This window comes from Struthio camelus, chromosome 8 (genome assembly GCF_040807025.1).
Source record: "Struthio camelus isolate bStrCam1 chromosome 8, bStrCam1.hap1, whole genome shotgun sequence".
Lineage (NCBI taxonomy): Eukaryota > Metazoa > Chordata > Aves > Struthioniformes > Struthionidae > Struthio > Struthio camelus.
Window position 1 is genome coordinate 5,008,607 of NC_090949.1, and position 23,129 is coordinate 5,031,735.

At 39.1% G+C, this 23,129-nt stretch overlaps 1 protein-coding gene across 14 annotated transcripts in view; it reads left to right on the plus strand.

Moving 5' to 3' along the window:
• Positions 1–23,129, plus strand: part of RABGAP1L (RAB GTPase activating protein 1 like) — a 251,950-nt gene that overhangs the window by 126,796 nt on the left and 102,025 nt on the right. For all 14 annotated transcript variants that reach the window (XM_068951747.1, XM_068951745.1, XM_068951738.1 and 11 more), the window contains one exon: positions 17,869–17,982. In XM_068951747.1, the coding sequence (XP_068807848.1) occupies positions 17,869–17,982 (114 nt within the window). The remainder of the gene's footprint in view (positions 1–17,868; positions 17,983–23,129) is intronic.

Consider the following 23,129-nt stretch of genomic DNA (forward strand, 5'->3'; position numbering starts at 1 on the left):
TTGATGACTGAAGGGCTAACTAATGAAAGAAAAGTTAATGTGGGGAACACGAGGTGAAAGCGGGGGGCCCTTAAAATTTATTCAGCAATAAATGCGATTGGTGTATTAGATCCCCTGGATTTCAAACAGTGTTGTCATTTCTCCTTAAGGGTAAGTTGCTGTGCCTCGGCCTCACACAAGCAGGTATAAACTGTAAAACCTTCATGCAAAAACAGAATTATAAAGTATAAAAAACACTTATACAAGTGTTGACCGTAGTTCTTGTTAGCGGCTGTGCGTGTTGGAGATGCACACTTTTCCATAATAGCAGTTATACCTTTATAAGTGAAGATTACTTTTCCTGGATGTTATGCACACACACACATGCACACACAGTTGTCTTTCCTTGAAGTCTTGAAAAAATGTCGTATTTTTTCTGGCAAAGAGTAAAAATAGCACCAAAGCAGTATGTTTAGTGACTTGAATTTGTGACTTGCATTTGTCCTTTATGAACTTCTTAATGAACTTCTTAAGACAGTGTATTTAATTGGATCTTACAGTAAGATTTGTGAGTTTTATGCCTTGATTCAGAAAACAGGTCCCTTGTTAGGTCCATTTTAATTTGGCTACCTGGAATAAATCCCTTACTTGGCTTCTTCCCTCTCTCTTTGAAGTGATGGGTGGTAGGTGCCATGCAGGTGCAGGTGTTGGAGCTGCTCTCGTGGCCTCTTCTTTTGCAGGAGGGTCTCTCCTCCTCTCTCCAGGAGATGGTTATACAATAAATAATAAGCACAACAAAGCGTGAAGAAGTATTTGCCTGTAGGTTCACAATTATGTACTTTAATTTTATTTTTTTGCAAAGAGGCAGAAATACTTGTTTTCTGGAACATATCCACAACATCATCGATGTATTTCTAAGCAATGCAGCAGAAATGCAGTGTGAAAAATACATTTATTTCGCAAATGCTGTGAGAATGGTGCACTTCAGTCTGAAGTTAAACTGTGTGTTTAGTGTACTTCCAATGTAACATTCTTGTGTTCGTTATCAGAGTTTTGTGTTGTTTCATGAGTATGGTCCTTTATGGCCCATAAACAGTGTGTCTGGTTTGCTACTTTACCAGGTGATCATTGCAGTGTCAGTGATCGCTGGAATATTATTTTGACCCACAAGACTGTCGTTTGTGAGCGTTTTCTTCCTTCCGAAGAGCCTTCCTCAGAGCTCTCCGATGCTGTTTTTCTCTTGAAAGTTCCCTCCTCTCGTTCTGTCAATTATTGATGAGGTCTGCACTTGGAGCATTTGTTCATAATGAATAATTTCCAAGACAAATGAAAGACCTCTCTGCAAATTTAATGCATTGCCCTTTTGTAGTGTTTCATATTGCTTTCCTTAGAACAGTGCACTGGGAAAAACAATCCAAAGCAAAAGCTATTTTGTTTGGAGTTTTATGCATTATGTATATTTTTTCTCTGAGGCTACGGTGCATGACATATCTAGGATGACTAAGAATGATATGCTATTGTGTGATTTGCAAATGGAAAGACAAATACTTCTTCTAAGTTAGTATTTTGTATATTAGTATTTTGTTTTGTTTGCGTACATTAAAGGACATGCGCTTAGCAGGGGAAGGTAGATCTGGAAGAATTACAAGAAAGTCTGTGTTTCAAACTAAAGAACAGAATATTTATTAAAGTAGACTTTTATGAGAAGGAAATAGTTTTGTTAGGATAATGTCCCCTTTGACTTTTTCAGTGATGATTGCTTTGCAAAGAGTAGTAGTGTCTTCTTACAAATGTAATAACAATCTAAAATGCGGATTAATTAATTTTACGGTAGGCCTGAGAATTAGGGACAATCAAAACCGTCAAATTAGGTGCCTTTTTCTTATAAATAAAAGATCTGATTCATAGCTGTCTCACGATGGGTTCTTTTTTTCCTCTTTGTAGCTCTACCCAAAATGTGCTTGATGGAAGAGGGGATGTCATTAGGGCAGCTGGGAAATATGCTGAATTAACATGTCTCCAGGACATTTTGGACCTGCAATTTTTGTGTGTGGTATCAGGCACAACCCAGTACCTGCCTCCTTCATCATACCGCGGAGGGAAGGTGGAACCGCTGCCTGCCCTGTTGCGGGTCGGAGGCTGAAATCAGTAGTACTAGATGTGTGGCGTGGCCTTTTCTTCCCTTTCTTCCCCCCACCTTGCGCTACTTGTGCTGACCTATTAAAACTGCAGAATATACAAAGTACTGTAAGGTAAATTAAAAATTTCAATCAGCTTAGTGTTACGTTAGATGGACGGTTCCCTGGGGTTTTAAACCTGGCACCATACCTTCCCCATGCCTTTTTTTCCCCAATGTCATTTAATTTTCATTTTTTAAATTTGTAATTGACGCTGCCTCTCAGATTGGCCAGAGCGTTTCTGTCATTTTGTCACTGCTTGCTTTGGAAACTGCAAGTTTTGCCGGAGGAAAACAGTCAGAGTGATTTTAAAATCAATCTTCAGGCTGAACTTCTGTGATTTGTCTTTCCTCCGATGACAAAAAAAGCAAAGCTGAACTAAAAATACTGGGCTGTGAGCTTTAACATGGTTCACTGTTGATTAAGCCACTGTCACACTGTATATTTTGAAAATAAACAGTGTGAAGAGAGACTTAATGGGGTTTAAAAGCTAGATAAAAGCATTTTCAGTGGTAAAGCTAGCATTATCTATTAAGTAAATAGCTCCCTATCTTTGTCTGAGACACCTACTCTTTCGTAATTTGTTTATTTAAATTTTCATTATTAACAGGATACCGTAGTTTTCTAATAGTTTGGCAAGACATTAGGATTAAAGTTGAATATTTTTGCAAACCCTGGAGGTAAAATAGCTTCCCATTTAGAGAAAACTTTGGTTGTCATGTGGAAGAGCACTAGGCAGAACCAAAGACTGTGAGACTCCAGGTGTTTCGTGGACACACGCTTTTGTTTTGCCTATAAATAGCCATCTGTATTTACATTTACTGATTCTTTGCAGAAAAAGCTGCTGATATTAATGGAAAACTTCATACCATACTCTATTTAGAATGAGGTCTGGTTTTATATAATATTTTTGGTAGTTTCCATTTTTTGTATTGTGTCTTGATAGACATTTGTATAGACAGATGTTAATCTATTTTCTCTGCTTAGTCTCTCCCTGAGAACCTGCAACCCACCTTTCTGTAAGAGCAAATTTAGCTTTCTGTCTTGATCTTGAGATGTGAAGGTGCTGCTAAGACTCAGTATTGCTAGTGCCCCGCTTACTAAACTGAGCGACGTTTGTTCCGCCCATTAAGACAGTTGTTCTGGTTTTTGTAAGGATGCAGTCCATTAGGTGGCTTGGGAGAGCAGGCGGGCTTGCCTTTTGGATCATAGAAATAAAGGAGTTTGGGGAGATTTTTTGGTGCAGAAATCCAAGTCAAGAAGGTATGCTATGATGTCCCATGCTGGTTAACGTGTCCCCAAAGCACAGGCAGATTTCATTAAGCCCAGATAAAACACGAGACTCCTCCACCGAGGAGAGGGTGTCTTCCTCCCCTGAACTAAACTGCTCTGCCCGTTTTGTCTGACGTGAAGTGAAGACACTTGCTACGTAACGTTTGGCCATTTTGCAATAATCTATGTTAGAAAAACCTATTTGATTTTGCAAATATGGTACATTAACTTGCTTGGAGTTGTGCGCCTTTTGTGTGTAAATTTAATTACGCGTCCTCTTTTAAGGGGAAGACATCAGCTGCCCTGTTTGTTGGTACTTCTTTTTTGATGTTATTTACTTCTTTACATTTGTCATCAATAAGCGTAACTTTTTAAAAATACTTTTGTCCCGACGTTGCAGTTGGGAAAAGAAATAACATGAGTAGCATTTAATGTACTTTCGGACTTATTTAATTCTCTGCGCACGTCCTGTGCTCCTTGGAAGTGGTGATACACTCATTCTTGTAAAACTATATGGTATTCTGTTTTAAAACAGGACTGAAAATTGCTTTTGACCTTCTAGATTAAACTTTCCAACTTGAACAATCCAAAACTTGGATGCATCTCATTTTTATGAGCCAAGTGATCTGAAGGCTATTAATCTGTAGGCTAATGTAGGCTATTAATCTGTAAACCCATAGATACCTAGACAGCTTCTAAGTATTCCGGAAGGAACACCCTCTGAAAATAGGAAAAATATAAACGTTATGTGGCGACATAGAAATACGAGCGTCATGTGTTTATGGATGGAAATGGATGTAGAAATGGATGTGTCATGTCATAGAAATGTAGATTCAGAATTAGTAAGAAGAAAGCTTTATTTGCAGTATTTTCTGATACACTGTTAAACATCCTCAAATAGGTTTTTCAATTAATAGTGTTTCATTTGATTTGCAACTTAATGATGGTCTGTGGTGCCAAATACACTATTAAAACTGCGGTCAAATAGGTAGGGAATCACTCGTTAGAACCGAATGAGATCTGAAAGCAACTGTTAAGAAGTGCGGTGGCGAAGTATAATGCAAGATACAGTAACGCCTGTCAGGAAGAAAATGATAGGGAAACCAAGACTGAGCATTTCTAATCTGTAAGTATTACAGATTAAACAGTATTGCAGTTTGTGCAGTGGTTTTTTCAGTCTTACTTGCTGTGATAATTAAGTCCAAGAAATGAGCAGTAGTATGCAAAAAAAAGCAATACCCACTTAAATTAGCCCAAAGCAGAGAAGCAACTTTGAGGAGTTTAAATTTACTCTACATCAACTGTAGAGTGTAGGAGTTCAAGAACTGTTGAAACGGTAGGATTTTTTTTGACTACTCTTGTATATGTTTATAATGCTCAAAAAGCAAAAGACCTTTTCATTTGTCTGGTGCCTATAACTAGATTTTGTAAAAGGCTGAAGCCTGGGTAGTATGAAACTGGTTTGGATTCTCTTTTGATTTGATTTTCATTGATGTAAATGAATACAAGATATTTGATTTATAGCTTCCTTTTATGAGTCAATCAGGACTAAATACAATCAATCTGGTGCTTCTCTTTTCTCTCTCGTCATTTATCTTATTTCCCACTGTATCTTCTCAAGCCTCACTATTTCACCATCTCTTCCTGCCTTCATTTCTGTCCCTTCCCTCTTATTCTGTGTCCTTCTCCCACACTTTAGCTTTTTCTCCTTCCTGTGTTGCCCTCCGCTGCTCCTTTCTCGCTCTCCAAGGCTTCTTGCACAGTGAGAGCCTGGGAGGATTTTTTCCCTGTTTTGTTATTGAGCAGTCTGTCGTAATCCTAGCTGTGAAGTACTTGAGGTCGACGTTTAGCCACAAGTTGGAACTTTTTCTTCACCTCAGGCAAATCATACGTATAATGAAGTAACAACTCTGATGTGAAGTATTTTGTCTGGGAAGCCAAGAGGAGGGGAAAAAAGGGGAAGAAACACGAAGTCAAGGCTACCCCGTCACTGTAACCTCGTCTCCGAGTGTTACCCTCGATTATACAACAGACGCGTGCTTGCCCTTCCGCAGCTCTGGGGGATGCCTTTGCGCGTAGCACTTTGGCTTAGTCTTTCCTGATTTATGAAGAGTGGTTTTTGTTGGCAGCTTTGAGAAGGCCCCAGAATTCCCAGATGTTCTCCTCTGCAGCTAGACCTGCTGAGCCCTGCGCAGGACCTTGTGTCTTGGCCGCTTTCTGTCAAACCTGATCACAGGAAACCTGGTTTCCCTACTTCGGCCTCCCACCAAAAGCTCTTGGAGGTGAAAAGGATGTGGCGATAGGGAAGTTACTAAATCAGTTGAATTCACTGGTTTCCCATTTTCGTTTACCAAGAGTGCGTCAAACCCTACTAGGGGCTGTCCGTTTCCCGTGGAAGAGTTTTATTCGTACTTGCCTTTACTTGTACGGGAAGGGTAGCGCAGCACTAAACTCGCACAGCTGTCCCAACTGCCCTCTAAGCGGTGGGGAGGGGGCCAAGCCCTTCCTGTAGGCTGGGGAGTTAAAACGTGGAGGTTTTGGGACCTCCTTACTGGCATATAACGAGGTTTTGATAGGCGCGTTTGGTGTTTTGACAGACCTTGGAGTAGGACTCTGTGCATGACAGCGTGTATATATACAACAGCCTTATTTCTAAAAATGGGAAGATGCTGTTGTGTCAGCTATAATGATCGAGTAACGCTGCAAACAAACCCCCCAAATTATAAAATTGTATTTAATTGATGGTGACCCTTGAAATGTATTTTAAGAAAATACACTGCAGTCCAACTATTTTGTTTTGTTTTTAAATAGCTTATTAATTTAGCTGTACTTAAATATTGCATAGCTTCTGGCTTTTAATAACGACATTAACATAACAGAGTAGCCTAAGTGAGGCATGAGTTTAAATGCACAGAGCATACTTCTGTAGCTTGAAATGCAAGTGCCCTCTCATGGCGTTTTTTTCAGTAATATCCTTTATATGACAGGATTAACATCTTTTTCTGGTTTCTTATTATTTTAGTATTATAACTTTTTTTATTCTTCCATGCCAGAGGGCTTATATTGAACTGGGTTCACTGCGGTCTTCTGACCGAAGTAGCTGCTTTCGTGTGCCTTATGGTTATTCCTTGTTTCGGACTGGGTAGGAAGGCAGCGCTTTGCTGTTTGAACTGCTGCCTGGCATAAATGTCAGAGGGGCCAAGAAGGGCAGCGTTGGTTCCCTGATGATTTGCACATTTAAGCAGCTTCTAATTCTGTTTTATCAGGGTAAATATACAGAGAGAGTCAGAAATTTTGTTGGTGTTGCTTTTGAGAATGAAGTGATTCAGTAAGAGGTCGTTGTGAAGTGGCAGCATTATCTGTATACTCAAATAACCTCCCCACCGAAATCAGAATAATTAGAATAAACTAAACAGATCGATAAATAAGAGATGGGTGTAAGCTCCCTTGTTTTCTTCCAACGGGAGAGAACAGCTGAAGTATCCCTGAAATCTGTTTATTCCTATACAGTGCCTATATAATGTGCTGGAGAAAAGTTTAGAAACAATGAGAATTAGTAATATAGAAAACTGATACAATCTGAAACTCAGTTAGGGTTATTTTTTGTGCTCTGTGCTGTCTTTGCACTGTCTGGTCGTTATTTTTATGACCCATATGTGAGCAGGTTAATACTTGCTAGGGCCGGTACTGTATTGATCTGAATCTTAGGTGGCACTGAATCTGAAGTGAATTTCAGTTTTCAAACAATAGGAATAAAACACACCAAAATGTAAAGGAAAAAAGGAAGCCTCTTGATGATTCATGCCCAGCCCCATAGACCCCAATTATACACCGAACTCTGTAGCATGGTCCTTCCTTTGCTATAGGCAACGGTTGCACTGCTCTCTCGACTGTTAAGAGAGGGACTTAAGGGCCTTCCGGGCTTATGTTGAAACAGGGAATCCAGGTAGCCTGAAAATGCTAGTTTTGCCTGAGAATTAGAAATATGGTTAGAATGAGCTAGTGCTAGTTTCTCTTGTTTTCATTCTTTTTCCTCATTAGTTCGTCTGCGATTATATTAAAGACATCTACTCATAAGCTCAAATATTGGCAACTGATCATCAACGTAGCTAGCACCTACTTAAAGCTGCTTTTAGCGACGCGTAGCATTGACGAGAGGCCGCAGCCCCTTTGCGCTGCATTCCCTCTCCTTGTAACTGGGAGAAGATTTGAGGAAAGGATTAAGGAACTGTAGCCTCCCATATCAGCGTCTCTCCATCGCTTCTGCCTAGGCTGCATCTCGCAGCAGATTCCAGAGCTGCGCTCCCAGTACCTGCCGCCCACGTTAGCAGCGCTTGCTCGGCAGAGACCTGGATGACTGCAGCTTCGGCAGCTGTCTGCAATTGTCTGGTAGACTGCAAAAGGTCCGGTGAGGAAATAGGTACCAAGTGTTTTCCAAACTGTAGAGGAATAGTTTTTCATAAATTTCTCTTAAAAAACCAGCAACAAGCAGATTAGAATAAAATCTTATGTGCAATGATATATAAGAATTATATAACTTTTATTATATCAGTACAATGCTCTACCACCTCCACCATGATTTCTATTTTAGGAATAAAAATGCTTGACATGCATTAATTGCTTATTTGTGGATATTACCACTTGAGGCTTACAGATAAGGGACTTGGTACCCAGACATTAATATGCACTATTGCCTATATCCAGAAATCAAACAGGGATAAAATCAAACAGAGCCAGGGATAAAAACCTTGTGCACCTATACCTATCCTTTCCCCTAACCATCGGACTGGCCTTCATCTTCTGCAATGCGCTGTCTCCCAAGGGTGGAGTAAGGACCTTAAGATCAAGTTGAAAAATGATGTTGATGTTACTAATCCTATGTCAATGGTAAGTGATGGGTAGGGCCGTCAAGTCGACGCAACTGCCTACCGGTCTTTGGGTTTCTTACACACAGGATGGAGAAGATCGACTCTGAATCATTGTTCCCCTTGTATAATTTTTTTGATGTCTGCTATTGCTGTCATTGCATCTACTTTGTAATTTGCTGATCCTTTTCTCATCTATCTTAATGGATGTGGAAGATGAGCAGTTCCAAAAGTACATATTTCAGAATAACAGGGCACCTTTCCAGGAAAGAAAATGTAAAAGCAATGTTGTCAGGGCAAATATTGATGTAAGTGCATCAAAGATATCAAATGATTGCTTGAATTATATAGCTGCCATCAGGGAGAGGATCTGGGCAGTAACTGAATGGGTGCTTTTACTTATTGGAAACGTTACAGTTGACTGGAGATCATGCTGAAGTATTTGTGTCTGGGTTATTGGAAGAATGCCATAGTTCAAGAAAATTAGGGACAGATGTTTCCCTTTTCAAGAAATAATATGCACGCCTCAACAACTACAAGCTTAGGAAACATTTTAAAATAAACGTATTGGAAATTTGTAATCTGTGTAGCGCTTCAAGACGCCTCTTCCTTGTTAGAACTCAGAAACAATGAAAACACAGACCAGATAAACTTACTTGATAGTACAGCATTTTCTTTTTATATTAATATTTTGCTGGCAGCGAGCAATACAGATGCTGATGGTTAGGATGCATTAGGAGGCACCTATGTAGCTAGGAATTTTGTTAGGATTGTTTCGGAGAGCTGGAGTCACACAGCTTGTAAATGAAAAATCAACCAACTCTCTAGAGGGTGATGCTCTCTTGAAATCTTCAATAGAGCCGTTACGCTGATCTTCTCATCTTTCGATTTCCAAAAGTAGGCTTATTTTCAGAATGTGTAAAAGCATGAAGAAGAGTCACTGACTAGGTAGATAGCTAGTTGGTCAGTGACACTGTGGTAAACTCATCTTTTAAGTTCTACTTTTGTTTAGGAAGATAGCTAAAGATGTCTTTTTAAGTAGTAACTGTGTTTTTCTTTTTTATGCTTCTTGTGATGAAGGTTTCAAGGCACTTGATAAATTTGAACTGTGTTTTATCAGTTAAAGGCGGCCATTTAAGGCCATTAAAGAATGCCATTTTCTACAGTTTGACATTAGTTTTTTGCATCCCTCTGATAATAATGAAGTTAAGTGTTGTTTGTTAGAAGCAGGCCTAATGTGCTTGCAGAATTTACCCAATGAGTTGGTGGTAGGGTCAGGAATATTTGAATTTCAAGTTATGGTTTAACCACGAGAGTTTTTTTTAATCCTTTGCAAATATATATGTCTCTAACGGAGGAGACATGCTCAAATACCTTATCTAAAAATTAGCAAACCAGAAGGAGGTTGAAAAAAATTAACTTGCTGAATGGATAGATCTGTGAATTACATTTTTGCTTGTCTCATTAGGTAGTGCCTATACTAATTTCTGCAAAAAAAAAAAAAGAAGTGTTGGTGAATAATTGGATAACATGCCTACAATATCTTCATGACCTCTACAAAGGTCAGCCTTTCTAAATAATAGCTATTAAAAACAAGAAGAACAATCCTGAGGCAAAATCCATTGCTACCAGGATTCTCTTCAATCCTCAGTGAAAGAAAGTTACAAATAGAGGCACATAACTCTTCATGCAAACCACACATCATATGCAAGAAACAAAACATCTGCTGGCGCACAGTGGTCCTTATCGCTCATGGGAAATCAGAGAGCTTTCAAAACAAGTGTTTAAGGGTAACTCTGAATTCGCAGCAGACGATGCCAATGGCAAAAAATTGAGCTGGTGCATTCAAGGGTTGACAGTCTTGCTCAGTAGCACAGACATCATTTTTCTTTTGAGAACGTCTTTTGGAAAGGATATGACAAAGTAAGGACAGTAAATTATGGATCAATAGTGTACAAGAGAAGGAGGGTGTACAGAGAAGGAGAAGAACAATAAAACACAAAGGTAGTAAAGGTCATAGGTATTCTTTGTTTCTTGAAAATGAGAGAGCGTATACAGAATTCTTTGTTTCATATCTGATCCAATATTGCTGTGAATTTTTACAGAAAAATGTCATCTGGTCTGTTGTTGATTGATGGCTCAGTTCTGTTGAGATCTGAGCTGTTTCTGCCTTTCCTGTGTGAATGATACAATATCTCATCCTCTTTTATGGCCACATACAGAATAATATTTTTATCGGTAACTCTGTTATTGCAGAGAGCAGTCTTTAAGAATCTTGGAGTTGTTATGTTCTGCAGGTCCAAGTCTACTTTGTCCAGTGTCTCATAACTAAAAATGATCAACACCAGATTTTGGGAAGGTTAAGACCCTCACGCCAGGCACCTAATCACTTTGACCTCATCAGGTCTTGTACTCCCAAATGGTTTTAACACTGCAAGAAATAACAGTGGTAGTCTTCCAAAATTAACCTAATTCTTGATATCCTTGTGAATCATATCAACAGTAATAGAAATCATAAAATATATAATGCTTAGCTCACCAATCCAGTTCCAGTCATAGTGGGTCTAAAAGGATTAGTGTTCCTGGCTGCAAGCTATTCAATAATTAAAGAATTAGATATTTAAAAATGATGAATAATTTTGTGTTGGCATGGCTTTCAACCGTAGTAGATGTTTTCCTGAGGATCCTGTTCTTGGGAGTTCCTCAGAATCTGAGGCATGAACAGCTGCCCGCCGGGCGTCAACAACAAATTGAGAAGAACGGGAGTTAGTTTGGTAAGAGAAGACGTCCGGTTCATTGTGCAGAGCTCTATTAGTAATCCAGACTGTGATGCTGATAAGAGAGGAGTGACTCGGACCCTAACTTTAGATCTAGGCTTCACCTGCCCGAAGCACGGGACTGCTCAGATTTGAGCTATTGGTTTGGCCCCACGTCCAACAAAACTGCTGTATCCTCCTGGCCGGTAGAAACCGGTTTTTGTCCAAGCAGCAATAAACACAGCTGATGATGAGGCACAATTTACAAAGTTCAGTTCATCTGTGTGTTTAGTGAACTAACTTAAACACTATTTTCACTTCAAATGTCTTGATATGTAACTGCTAAAAAGAAAATTTCTCAAGAGGAATGCTCTCTGTTTTTTTCTGTCTGTTTTTCTGTTAATTAGTACTCTTTGAGTATTGTATGCTCTCAGCTGAATAAAAGCTGATGATGATTGAGAGAAAAGCTATTTATAGAAAAGAGCTGAACCAAACTACAAGGTAGGTATTACAACATTACAGAAGACCTGAGCATGGGCCAAGGAATTTCTGTTCAAGATATTTCAAAGGAAGAGCTATTAATTTTATTTCGAATACTGATTGATAGGGAACCTGGGATATTGTGTTGGATCACACATCTACCATGAGGGTTATAACGTGTATGGAAAGCGATGAGAAGAACAGGGTTGATGATGTGCAAGCGCATATGCTGGCACAGCATGACGGCAGGTTTCATTGGAAGCATGAGATTGGGAGGACTATGTTAATAGCCGGAGTAAAGCTACATGCCAGTTATGCAGCTCATTTCTGCCTGACCTCATCTGTTTTGTGTGTTTTGTGTTCACTGACTATTTGCAATTATGTTTTAGAGAATTTAAGGTTATTATTGCTCATATTTCCATTTCCGTAAAGCCACATATCTTAGTTGTATGTGTGGAGCGATGTAGGACCACAAAGAACTTCAAGGAACAAAATAAGGAAAACATTTTAAAAAAAATGCTTCAGGAGAATGCTTGCCATTGTAAAACAATGTCATGATATCCAATAACGTCCACTTGAGAAGCTAGTGTTTAAATTCACAGCCTTTTCAGGATTAAGAAGCACAGGTGTATTGAGGGTGCCTGTAGCTTGCGCTCTGGGCAGCTGGTGCTTTTCCACATCACAGGAGAGGTCTCAGCTGCGCAGCCCTTCCGGTCACACTGAGCCCGTGTCTGTCTCAGTCTAAACGAAAGTGGTGAACACCAGTGGTGGCCCAGCAGCTTGCTTTCTGTAGAACATACAGAAAAGTTGCAATATCTAATCCTAAAGTAACACGACAAGCTGGATATCCAGTGGATGACGTTTTTAGGTGCTGAGAACCGGTTTTGATTTTTTTTTTTCTCGCTTTCCCTGGGAATCTGAAATCTGGTATTTTTTTTGGTGGGGAAGAGATGAAGCACAGGTGGGGCCGTTTGATGAAAAATCAGCTATTTGAACCTCACCAGACATACGGACTGTTTAAGCGCGTCCAGATAGATCTATACTAACTCTCAGGCATATACAAATCGTATTTTTGCTTTTGCTTGTTACATATATATGGTAAAATCAAACTTGAAAGAACTTTAATAAGATTACAGAGATGAGCCTTTGGAAGTTAAGAAATTCAGCATGAAAACTGCCTACCCATATGCATAGCGATACAATCTTGATCACAGACGGTCCTGGGGTTTTGGTTTCTTCTTCACGGGATCCCTGCCTTGCTGTCTACAGAATGAGTAGTGGCTATCTAATGAGCAGGATTTTTTTCCCCTTATTATTTTTCACTGTGTAGCCCCATGCCTTACTATATACCATTCAGACCAGGATTTGAGGATGAAGTTATTATTTTCTTCTTTGGCATTTCTACAGGACTCATCACTACAGTATTTCAGTGCTTCAGATGTTAATTGATTTTCATAACACCCTACTGAGAAGAAGAATTATTATTAGCCGGGGAAATGGAGCACAAGGAGATTGAGGTCAGAAGTGCTGCTAAGTTTCAGTGCCAAGTTTGAAGCACCTGTGACCTGATTTATTTTTTATTTTAGCGGTAGTCACATAAAACTTCCAAAGCAAACTCCGGCTCCCTTTAATTGCAACTGTAAGAAATTCTACATTTCTCTGTATTAAGTCCAGTGTTGCAATGCAGGCAGCTATGCAATAAAAGACACTCAGCTGAGCAGTTAGGACATTTTTTGTTTAAGAAACTTGCCTGTTTTCGCATGAGAACTTCTGAGCAGAGGCAAGGAGAGGATCTGTGTCTTAAAGGACAGCACTGCAATGTTGTGGGTCATGAGATTTTCCTTCCTTATACTGCACACTTCTGCTTCATGCCATGCTTATTTTCCAATTCTTGCAGCAAAGGAAACGAGGCACTACTTACAGGAGTCTCTTCTGCTGCGTAACCCTAATTCATCTCCAAAGTGGGTACGGTCAGGACAATAAATGAGCGGAGATCTTTTTTGGAGTGTGTGTGAAATGTTCTTAATTTAAAAAATAGTTCGTAATGTGCCTGCACAAAGGTTTCCCTGTAATTCTTGGGGGCCTGTGTAGCCTTAAACTTCTTTTAACATAGTTTTCTGTATTTGAAATCCCAAGAGTCCATCTTCTGACATCATATGCCCACATCCTAGACAGGTCGTGATGAGGTCCTTTCGTTGTCTTTTTTCATTGAAAACTAATAGTGACTTTTAGAAGAATGAAAATCTTCTGAAAACTAGTATTTGGCTAACCATAAACTGATCTGATGTGATACTCCTGGGAACAGGACTATAAACGAACTGTATTTGGAAAAAGGTGGAAATTGAACCAAAATATTTTTCGTATATTTTACAAGGTAGCTCTACGCTGATCTTCACTCTAGACTCGCTTATTATTTCTGTTAGAGCATGGGTTTATTGTATTTCAGATGAATGTTATCTTTTCAGAGCAAGTTTGTTCTCGTACCTTTTAGCCTTGGTTTTATTGTGGGATCATTTAATTGTTTTTCTCTAGTTTTTTAGAATCATCTATTCTTCATATAAGAAGACTCTACTTCTGACTCCTTTTAACTCAGAAAAAGTGAATTTGCATTTAGGCCTTTCCACAGAAATATTTTTTGGTCTTGCCTTGGATATCTGCTTTGTAAACTTTCATGCACTCAATTGTATACTGTACTCACAGGTGAAAAAAAAAGACAAAATACATGACCTCCCTTCTTGATAGAAAAAATATCTATGCACTGGACATGGTGACCTTTCTGCAACTTTCTTTAAAATGTCTAGATCTTTCCAAGTTTGTGCTGAAGAATTAATAGGAAAAATAGTAATATTGATTTCAGAAAATCTGACTTAAAGATGAAAGGGTATGAGAAAGCGAATTGTGTGTTTGAATGCAAGAAAAAGGAGAAAATTCTGAAAGAAAATACTGATTATTTCTCACTCACATTTTTGATGAAGATTTTCACTGGAGTCTTTAAGCTTTGCATTGTAAATAGTAAATAAATGTTTCAGATATTTTTTAGAACCACTTAAAATTAGAGAAAGGAAGGGTATTGTAACAGCATTCTTGAGGTTAATCCAGGTTCTAATACTTGTACTACAAATAACATTGTAGAACTCAGCATCACAACACGATTTTGAAAGCCTATACTGGAATTTTTTTTTTTTGGCTTATTTGTTTTTAGATTTCTCAGAGGCTGGATATCTTCAGAGTATGAGCTCTGGAGTGAGTTAATCCTACCTGAATCCCCTTCTAGGAATTGCCTCACATTGCTTGGGGGAGAACGTGCATGGAATAGGATGTTCCGTGTCCTAAGAAAGTCTTAAAGGGAAATTAGAAATCTTTATATGGCAGTCCATAACTCTCTTCACAAGTCTAGTCCAAGCACTTTTTTGACATAATTGACAGCTCTTCTACAAAGTATTCCAGATTAATGAGAGAAGGGAAGGACCTTTAAGCTCCCGTCTTTTTTATCCTTCCCAAACCAGCTGATATGGCACGTGCCTCTGCAGCACGTACTTCAGTCCTGAGTGTATAGCCCTCTCGTTCAGACTGGGACTGATTTTTTCCCAGATAACTATTACTTTTGTTCCCAGCTAAGGAACAGAGACCAGAGCAATGCAACCAGGTGCCTACTACTATTATTAAAAGTAAAGTTTAATTATTACTGGAAGTTATGCCTTGTTGTTTTTCCTGAGAAGTTCTTCAATGCCAGTAGGAGGAAACCTTTAAATCCTTGCATGTTCTTCCAAAACGGTCTCTCATTGTATTTGCTAATAATAGTCCTCCTGAACTTTTACAGTGATCTTGCAGAAGTCAAGGGTTTAGAGCTGTGTCGACTGTTCTTCCTGAAGCATTTCTAACGTAGATCTGTTTTCAGGTTGAATTTGTGGAGTGTTGACATGAGGTCACTAAATTGTAGTCTTTGATATGAGTCCAGAAGCTACAGTCATTGTTGAACTGCGTTCCTACTTGGCCTGCTTTTATCAGTTGGGGTCGGAAACTTAACAGAGTTTTAAACGGACTCAGTAGCTGCACTCTACCCCTAGATCTTAAATTGCGTTTAAGGCATTTCATAATATATAACAAAATTGTTGGATCAGTCTAAGAGAGGAGTACTGCAGTTATTTAGCTTCTCTTATGTTTGAAAGCCATGTAAATGCAAATGCTCATTAAAGAAGTCTGGTTAGCAAACTACTCATTATTTGGATTTTTATTCTTTGTTTTGTTGCATGCGGTTCAGACTGCGTGGCTAGTTTCAGTTGTTAGTCGTTACATGATGCTTAGGTATCCTGAAAATTGTGTTGGTAACCTGAGGAAAGGATTCAGCACAACAGCATGTTTGTTTTCTCCATCAGTACCAGGCAGTCTAATAAAAAATACCACTCTCTTTGCAAGCTTTGCTTTCCTTAGCACTCTCACTTCTCTCAGCGTTCTCGAGCAAAGGCAAAGCAACAGCTAAGATCAGTGAAAATTAGGACATCGTTAATGAGCATTCATGGTAAAGATTCATAAGGCATGAACTTTAGGGAGAAATTTGAAAAAGAAGGAAGAAGAAAAGTTCCATGTGCAAGAATTGGAAGTTTGTGCCAAATACAGAGTGGGATGTGGAGGAAATAGGAAGCAATGGTTTAATAGGGAGGGTTGAAAATCAAAGGAAGTGAGAATGGAGATGAGTATTGAAGATAACCAGATTTAAAAAAAAATAATCTTTTTTCTTTCTTTCTTTCTTTTTTTTTTTACTTATCTGTGCTACTTGACTGAATGCTGTTAGAAAACATTTTAATTTAAAGCTATATTTATGCTTGTTGCAAGCACAGCTATTTTCTTTGCTGCTGCTGAAGTGAATGGAGAAATATGAAAGCATCATTTTGCTCTTTTGGATTTTCATTTCTGGGGGTAGGCTAATACAGAGCAAGGGGGAGCTCTCGTGGGCGTTAGTTATGGCTAGTCCCCAAAGGAAATTGCAGCTGGGGATTGCTGGGGGCTCTGCCTAAGCCCCCGCCGGCAGCTGCGGCACTGTGTAGCGTAGGTTCACTATAGAGGCTTTACGGGATTAAGAAACCCCCTAAATTTGGGAGATTGCCTGGTAATGGACTGCAGCGTGTTTAAAGATGTTTCTTATGGATGCTTCTGGGTTACAAACTCTGCAATCTGAGGGTTCAATATAACAAAAACATATGCGTTGTTTTCAAGGCAAAAGTACTTATAAAGGATTTATTTTCTGTTTTAAGTCACACGTGAGGATTCTGTTGTTTTTTCCTGTAGGATTACAAAAGTAAGAGAGAAAAGCAGTGTCTGACATTTATCAACCTAAAGATAACTATCTCTCACTGAGAGTAATTGTAACCTAAAGAGAATTGAGTTGTCTTTGTAGTTGTAACCCTGACGCTTTGTTACCACTTCCTGATGCACAGAGGAGGATTTCCCAGGTCTGATTGCAATGATTTCCAATCTTTTTATAAAAATACAATCTTCTAAGCAATTTCTTCCTTACATACAGAGCTAGGTACGTCTAGGCAACAATTTAGTTGCCTGAGCATTGGCATCCAGTGTCATTTTAAATGTCTTTGCATATGCAGATCATCCACATGTAGCTTGCAGAGATGATGCAGCACTTAGAGGAGACTCGTGTCCTTCTGCAGTAGCAGCTGCTTGCCGGGCAAGGGTACCTCAGCGCTTCTAAAAATGGCTTTCAGCACCCCTATTTAGGCACCTGAACTTATCTCTGATTGCTAGTCAATGTGAGAACGTAACTGAGTTGAAGATGTTCTGGTAGCAAGGAAAGCATACAGGATTTGTCTGACAGCATAATGCTTTTTTTTTCTTCTATTTTTGTTCTTTTAGGGACCACTCAAGGGTAAACTTTGAACGTTTCCAAGTAATAGTTCTAATTTGTAATCAACACTATTTTTCTGGTAGATTGATATATGTTGAAAATTAGTACCTCTGAGGTTATGAGAAAGGTAGAGTCTAATTTTCTTTTCTTTTTTTACGTTCAGAGAAATACAGTAAGCCTATGTTCTGTAGGGAAAAAGCAACTGCGATTAAACAGCTATTCATTTCCTATGAGTTTTAAAGTTGGACTGTGAGCCTGAAGGACAGAAAACATGCCACGTTGCTCTTGTTAAACAGTCACATTATTACTGCAGTTGAGCCTAGAGTTTCTTCAGTTTCTTCTCAAGTGCATTTTTGGAGGATGAGTCAGTAAAGCAGTTATCTAATGGATCCGTGTTGACTGCACGTAGAATTTTGTATTCTTGGTGTTTAATTATGCTGTTTCCGAGCTAATACTTTGGAGTTTTTTTCTCCTTTTTGCAGGATTCTGCTCAAGAGAGCGTCATTACCCGAGATATTCATCGTACGTTTCCAGCACATGATTATTTCAAAGATACAGAAGGAGACGGTCAGGAATCTCTATACAAAATCTGTAAGGTACAGTCAGTACTCTGAATTTTAAAGTGTTCCATATTTTCCTATGACTGTCTTTTCTCCTGGTAAACCTGTTCTGATCCAAAACACTAATCAGTAGGATTTTAAAGCTTTATTTAGACTGGACACGAAGACCATATTGTTGCTGCAGTACTAAATATACTGAAGTAGTTTTTGCAACTTCCCATTTTTCATATCTCCTAAGATGCATATGAGAAGTTAGCTGTACTAACCGGGGGGTTTGGTGTCAGAGGTCTGTTTCAGTAGGTGTGTGGAGCTGCTGAACTCTCTTTGCTTTTGCTGGTAGAGGGTTCGGAGGAAAAGCAGTTCCCGGAGCTACTCTACAATCAGGTTAAGAAAGACCCTCTGTGAGATAATTACCTAGAGAACACATTAACTGACCTTTTCAAAATAGATATATATAACTTGCCAATTGTAGCTTGCAAATCACCTCTGATGAAGAAATATCTATAATTTTTCCAGTTTACATGTTGCTAAGGAGAGAGCCAGAAAGAACGTTGCAGCTAGATGCAGGATTCCGTTGTTGTCAGTTGTAGGGGTTGTTTTGTGGTTTTGGCCATCAGTTCTCCTCTTCTCTCTTTTTTTTTTTTTTTTTTTTAACATGTAGAATAAATGAGTGCCTTAGACAAAGCCGTTTCCACTTCTCTTCCTTTTCCTTATTACTCTGTTTCCTCCTCCAGCTGGTTAACAGACAGGCGTCTGTGAGATGGAATTGTCAGTAACGAGCAGAAAAGCCAGAAGAGTTCAGTAAACAGCGTCCTGCCTATGTGCTGTGCTGATACAGTCTGTTCAAACAGTAATCGGGCAACTGTTAAATATGGCTGCTTTAGGTAGATATACTGGGATTCATTGTCCTGGGTAATTCACATTAAAAAGTAAACAAAACCTAAAGGAGCAGAGAGGACTTTGGACCGGTTGCATTAATTTCACACTGATCTTGGCATACTAAAGGTGTTCTCGAGGGCTATGAGAAAACTATTCCTCTGTCACTCTTTAACAAGAATAAGTAGGACAATGCAGGTAATTGTTGGCTTGTCAGTTTGATATCAGTTAAGTGAAAAATGATGGAATGGCATTCAGCGTTATCAAGGATTAAATGCAAGAAGTATATTATAATGAATGCCTATGGGTTTATTGAAAATAGATTTTGACAAGCTAATTAAAAAAAAAGAAAATACAGGTTTGGTTGGTGAAAGTAATTCTATTGAAATTCTGTAGATCATTTAGTCCGATGCCATGCAAGAATTGTAAATGCTAGACAAGTCAGAACACGCACAAGCTGCACATTAAAGAACTAAAAGGGGACTAGCCAGAAGATCTCTAATTATTAGCATCGGTAAATGTATTTTAAACACAATGTCATGAAGCTCACTTGTTTATTTGGTGCATTTATTAGTCACCTAACAGAAAACAAAAAAATAAATTTCTGATAAAGATTTATAGGTGACACAGAGAAGGGGGAATGGTAAATAACAAAAAGTGCAAAAGGGTGTATAAATAGATGAATCTTGTGTAGGAACAGATTGACTTGAGTACCTCAGTATTTTATAGCTGCAGCAGCAGCTGCTCTTGATTTTGATTGCTGTGTCTAGAATTAAAGAAGATGATTTCTAACCTGGAAAGAATCTGTAGAAGTTCTATGATTTGAGAACATACTTGAGAATGAGAAACTCGAGCAGCTCAGTCTATTTTCTTTAATAAAGAGAAGAAGATAAAGGCATGAATCTCATCTGACTAGGAGTGACTTAGAAGAATTTTCTCTCTAGCAGGCAGCTTGAGAGAGGCAGAGATTTCAGTTCTTCCTGAATTTTCTGTAGTAAAGCAGAAGAATTTCATTTGTTTTCCAAAGTTGGGAGCTCTCCCCACTCTCAGGGCCTCTCCTTCTGCAGACGAAGGACCTGCGGATCTCAGACCTCTCATCCTCACGTTTCTTGAATGGTCTAGATCCCAACTTAACGGTGTGTATCACAAGTTTAGGAATGCTTTTCCCTCCAAGTATTTTATATTTATCAGCAGTTAAATCACCTCTGCCATTTTGCCGCTTTCTCTCGATATGGAAAGGTCTTGCATAACGTCTGTGCAGTCAGCCTTTGATATACTACTCCGAACAGCTTTGCATCCTCAGCAGACTTTGTTACCTTGCTATTTTTCTGAGATTTGTGTGTGATTTGTGGATATTTTCCACAGTACCAGTCCCAGCATATCTTTCTGTAAGATTCTGAGAGTGACCTCACCCTCATTTTGTGGATGAAAACTGACTGTTTATTCCTGCTTTTGGTTTCTCTCCTTTAATAAATTATTTGAATGCAGATGAGGACCTTGTCCTATGATGGCTTAGTTTCCTTAAAAGTCTTTGCACAGGGATCTTGTTGAAGGTTTTTTTAAAAATCTGAGTATACTGACTGTATGGACTGGGTCTTTTTTTTTTTTTTTTATGTGCTTCTTCAGAGAAGGGTTGGTGGAGCATTGCTTCCTTGTACAACAGCCATGCTGAATCTTCCACATCATATTATTCAAGGGCTTACTGATTTTATTCTTGATGGTTTCTTCCTACTTGCCCAGCTGGACATCAGACTTAACTTTCTTGTAGCTTTCTAGGTAGCCCCTTTTCCTCCATCCTTGCACTGTTTTCCTAAATGGTCATGGCTGTGGTCTACAAATGACCTGTCTGTGGCTAACTGGGCCTTGAGTTTGTGATATACTTGGGGAGTTTTAAAGACAGGTTGTTAAAAACTGGTTAATTTGTTTAGAAGCTTGTTGTTTCAGTGGAAGAAAATGTGTGTCGAAAGTAACATTGTGACGGCTTTCTATTAGTAGCACAGCTTTTGACAGAGGTACTGGGTGTTGATGCTCTTCTTCTAACATGAAAACGAGATATTTGAAGAATGGGATTATTGAATAAGGCTAGAAAAAGCCTGTCCCAAAGTAGGAGGCTAAAAAGCTGGAGAGCGGTTTCTCCATGCCCCGCTGCAATGAGAGGTGATCGGAGCTGTCAGATATAAAGGAAAACCGTTGAAAGCTGCCCGCCTCACTTCAGCAGGTCTGTCAGCTTTTGTGCCTTCTCTTCATCTCTTCTTCAGAACAGTAGGGAACCGGCAAGGCTTGAAACTTTTTCTGTTGCAGAACCTTTGTGTGACAAAGTATCTAAAAATAAACTTTGAAGGCTGACAATGGGGATGAGCAATGAAAAGAAAGAGCTAGCAGCTCCAGCTTCTAGATTTGCAGTTTCACCTGAGGCCATCAGATAAGCCAGGTTTGTAGGGAGGAAACATCTTCGGAAAATACTTCTGTTTCCTGGGCCCTTTCTGAGTAAATACTGTGCAAATTCTAGGTAGATTTGTAGAGTTCATTCTCTGAGTTGTGGTGAATAATAGAAGAATACTCTTGACCTACTTCCATGCTTACATATGTAGTTAACAGCTCTATGCTTCAGGGAATCAAAGCACTTGGCAGAAATAGTCCTCTCGACTGCTTGGAGCGTCTGCCGTGCACAATTTAACGTGACATGCGTTTTCTCTAATTTTCTGATTAAAGTAACTCCTATTTGACAAACAACCCCCGTGTCTTTAATAAGAGAAACAGAGTATGTTGCGGAGAAATCAATCAGTTTATCTAGGTTAATAACCTTATTGGGCAAACTGCATAAATAGATGCAACACTTGCCTGTTTTTGTGAAAATAGTTGAATTTTATCTCAGAGATGCGAGGCTGGTCTTAGTGTTTTCCTGTGTAAGAGGCTCTGTGGAAGGGTGTGAATCATCTGTACCTTATAAGAGGTATTTGGTTACTGAATACTTGTCTCCTTGGTTTATCAAATATGTAGCTTATTGCTAATCCCAGCCATACTTGCCTGAAAGTTTTATGTGCGGGATCAAAACGATAGCCGGTTTACCGTGACGCCAAGCGCTTTGTTTTAGTAGTTGTCCCAGTCTGTTTGTTTGTCGGTATCCAGATAGTAGAGGGAATGATGAACTGTTTTTCTAGCAAAACTAACACTGAATGGCATCCATTATGGTTTTTGGCTTTCTTAGCTGTAGAGGATATAATTGAAATGTGAACAATGTCTTTGTGGAGTTGCTCTTTTGTGGCCAGGGTAGCCCTTTATGCCACGATAAGCTAGGTCTGATGGATTGCTCTTGGGCTCATCCTTCAGCGTGGCCAACCTGCAGCTTAAAGCTGCCCTGTAAGTTGTTCATATTTCATCTTCTTTTTCAATTTTACTTCATTGCAGCATCTTTGGTTTTTTCCCCCAAATGATCACTTTTTCTCCATGCACGTATTCTTCTACCTTTCTCAGTCTTTTCTTAGTATCTTCTAAAATTTCCCAGTAGGGAGTTGCTGCCTTTGTCCACTTTGGTTTAATTACTTGTCAAAGGGCAGGTCTGTTGCTTTCCTGTAGCAGTCTATTACCAGTTTTGGGATAGGCAAGGGCCATAAACAGAATCAGTTAAGAATGATTTTTCATCTATTTTTAGTTGTTTATTTTCTGCACTCCTGCACTGAAGAGCAGTTTCAGTAAATATCGGTGTCTTGTTTCATGCAAAGGATTTTTAATGTTATCTTGTCGTCTTCAATTTCCATATTAATAAGGTTCCTTCTCTGTGCATCTGTACTCAGCAAGGAAGCAGTAGGACCGTTCTTGCATGTGGATTTTCTGCTGAGACTGTACTAGTAAAAAGGTCAGGATTGTGAATCTTGAATGCTGGAAAGGGAGTAAAAGCTTTATTATGTTACGTGGCCTGCCTGAAACGAGTGTGGAGACTTCTTCATTCTCTGGGCCCTTATTGTGCTTACGCTTCTGCAAGAGGCCTGTTGTATAAAATATAGATGTCTCTCTGTGATACTCCATCAATGAGTAAATAATTTTTAAAGATATGGTTTCGGTTAACACAGAAGATTTTATAGAATGCGATGCATCCAAAATGCTGCAGTCATAGGAATATTATTACTCTTAGCCTGTTCGCCTTACACTGAATTTAGGTATGGAGTTTCAGATAATGCTATCACTACAATTTTTCAGAGACCAGGTGTATCGTAAAATACCTTGTTGCATGAGAAATCCACATCAGAGATTGGGTGTTTTCTTGAGACAGTCACATGGAGGACTGAAGAAACTCATGTATGTACAGT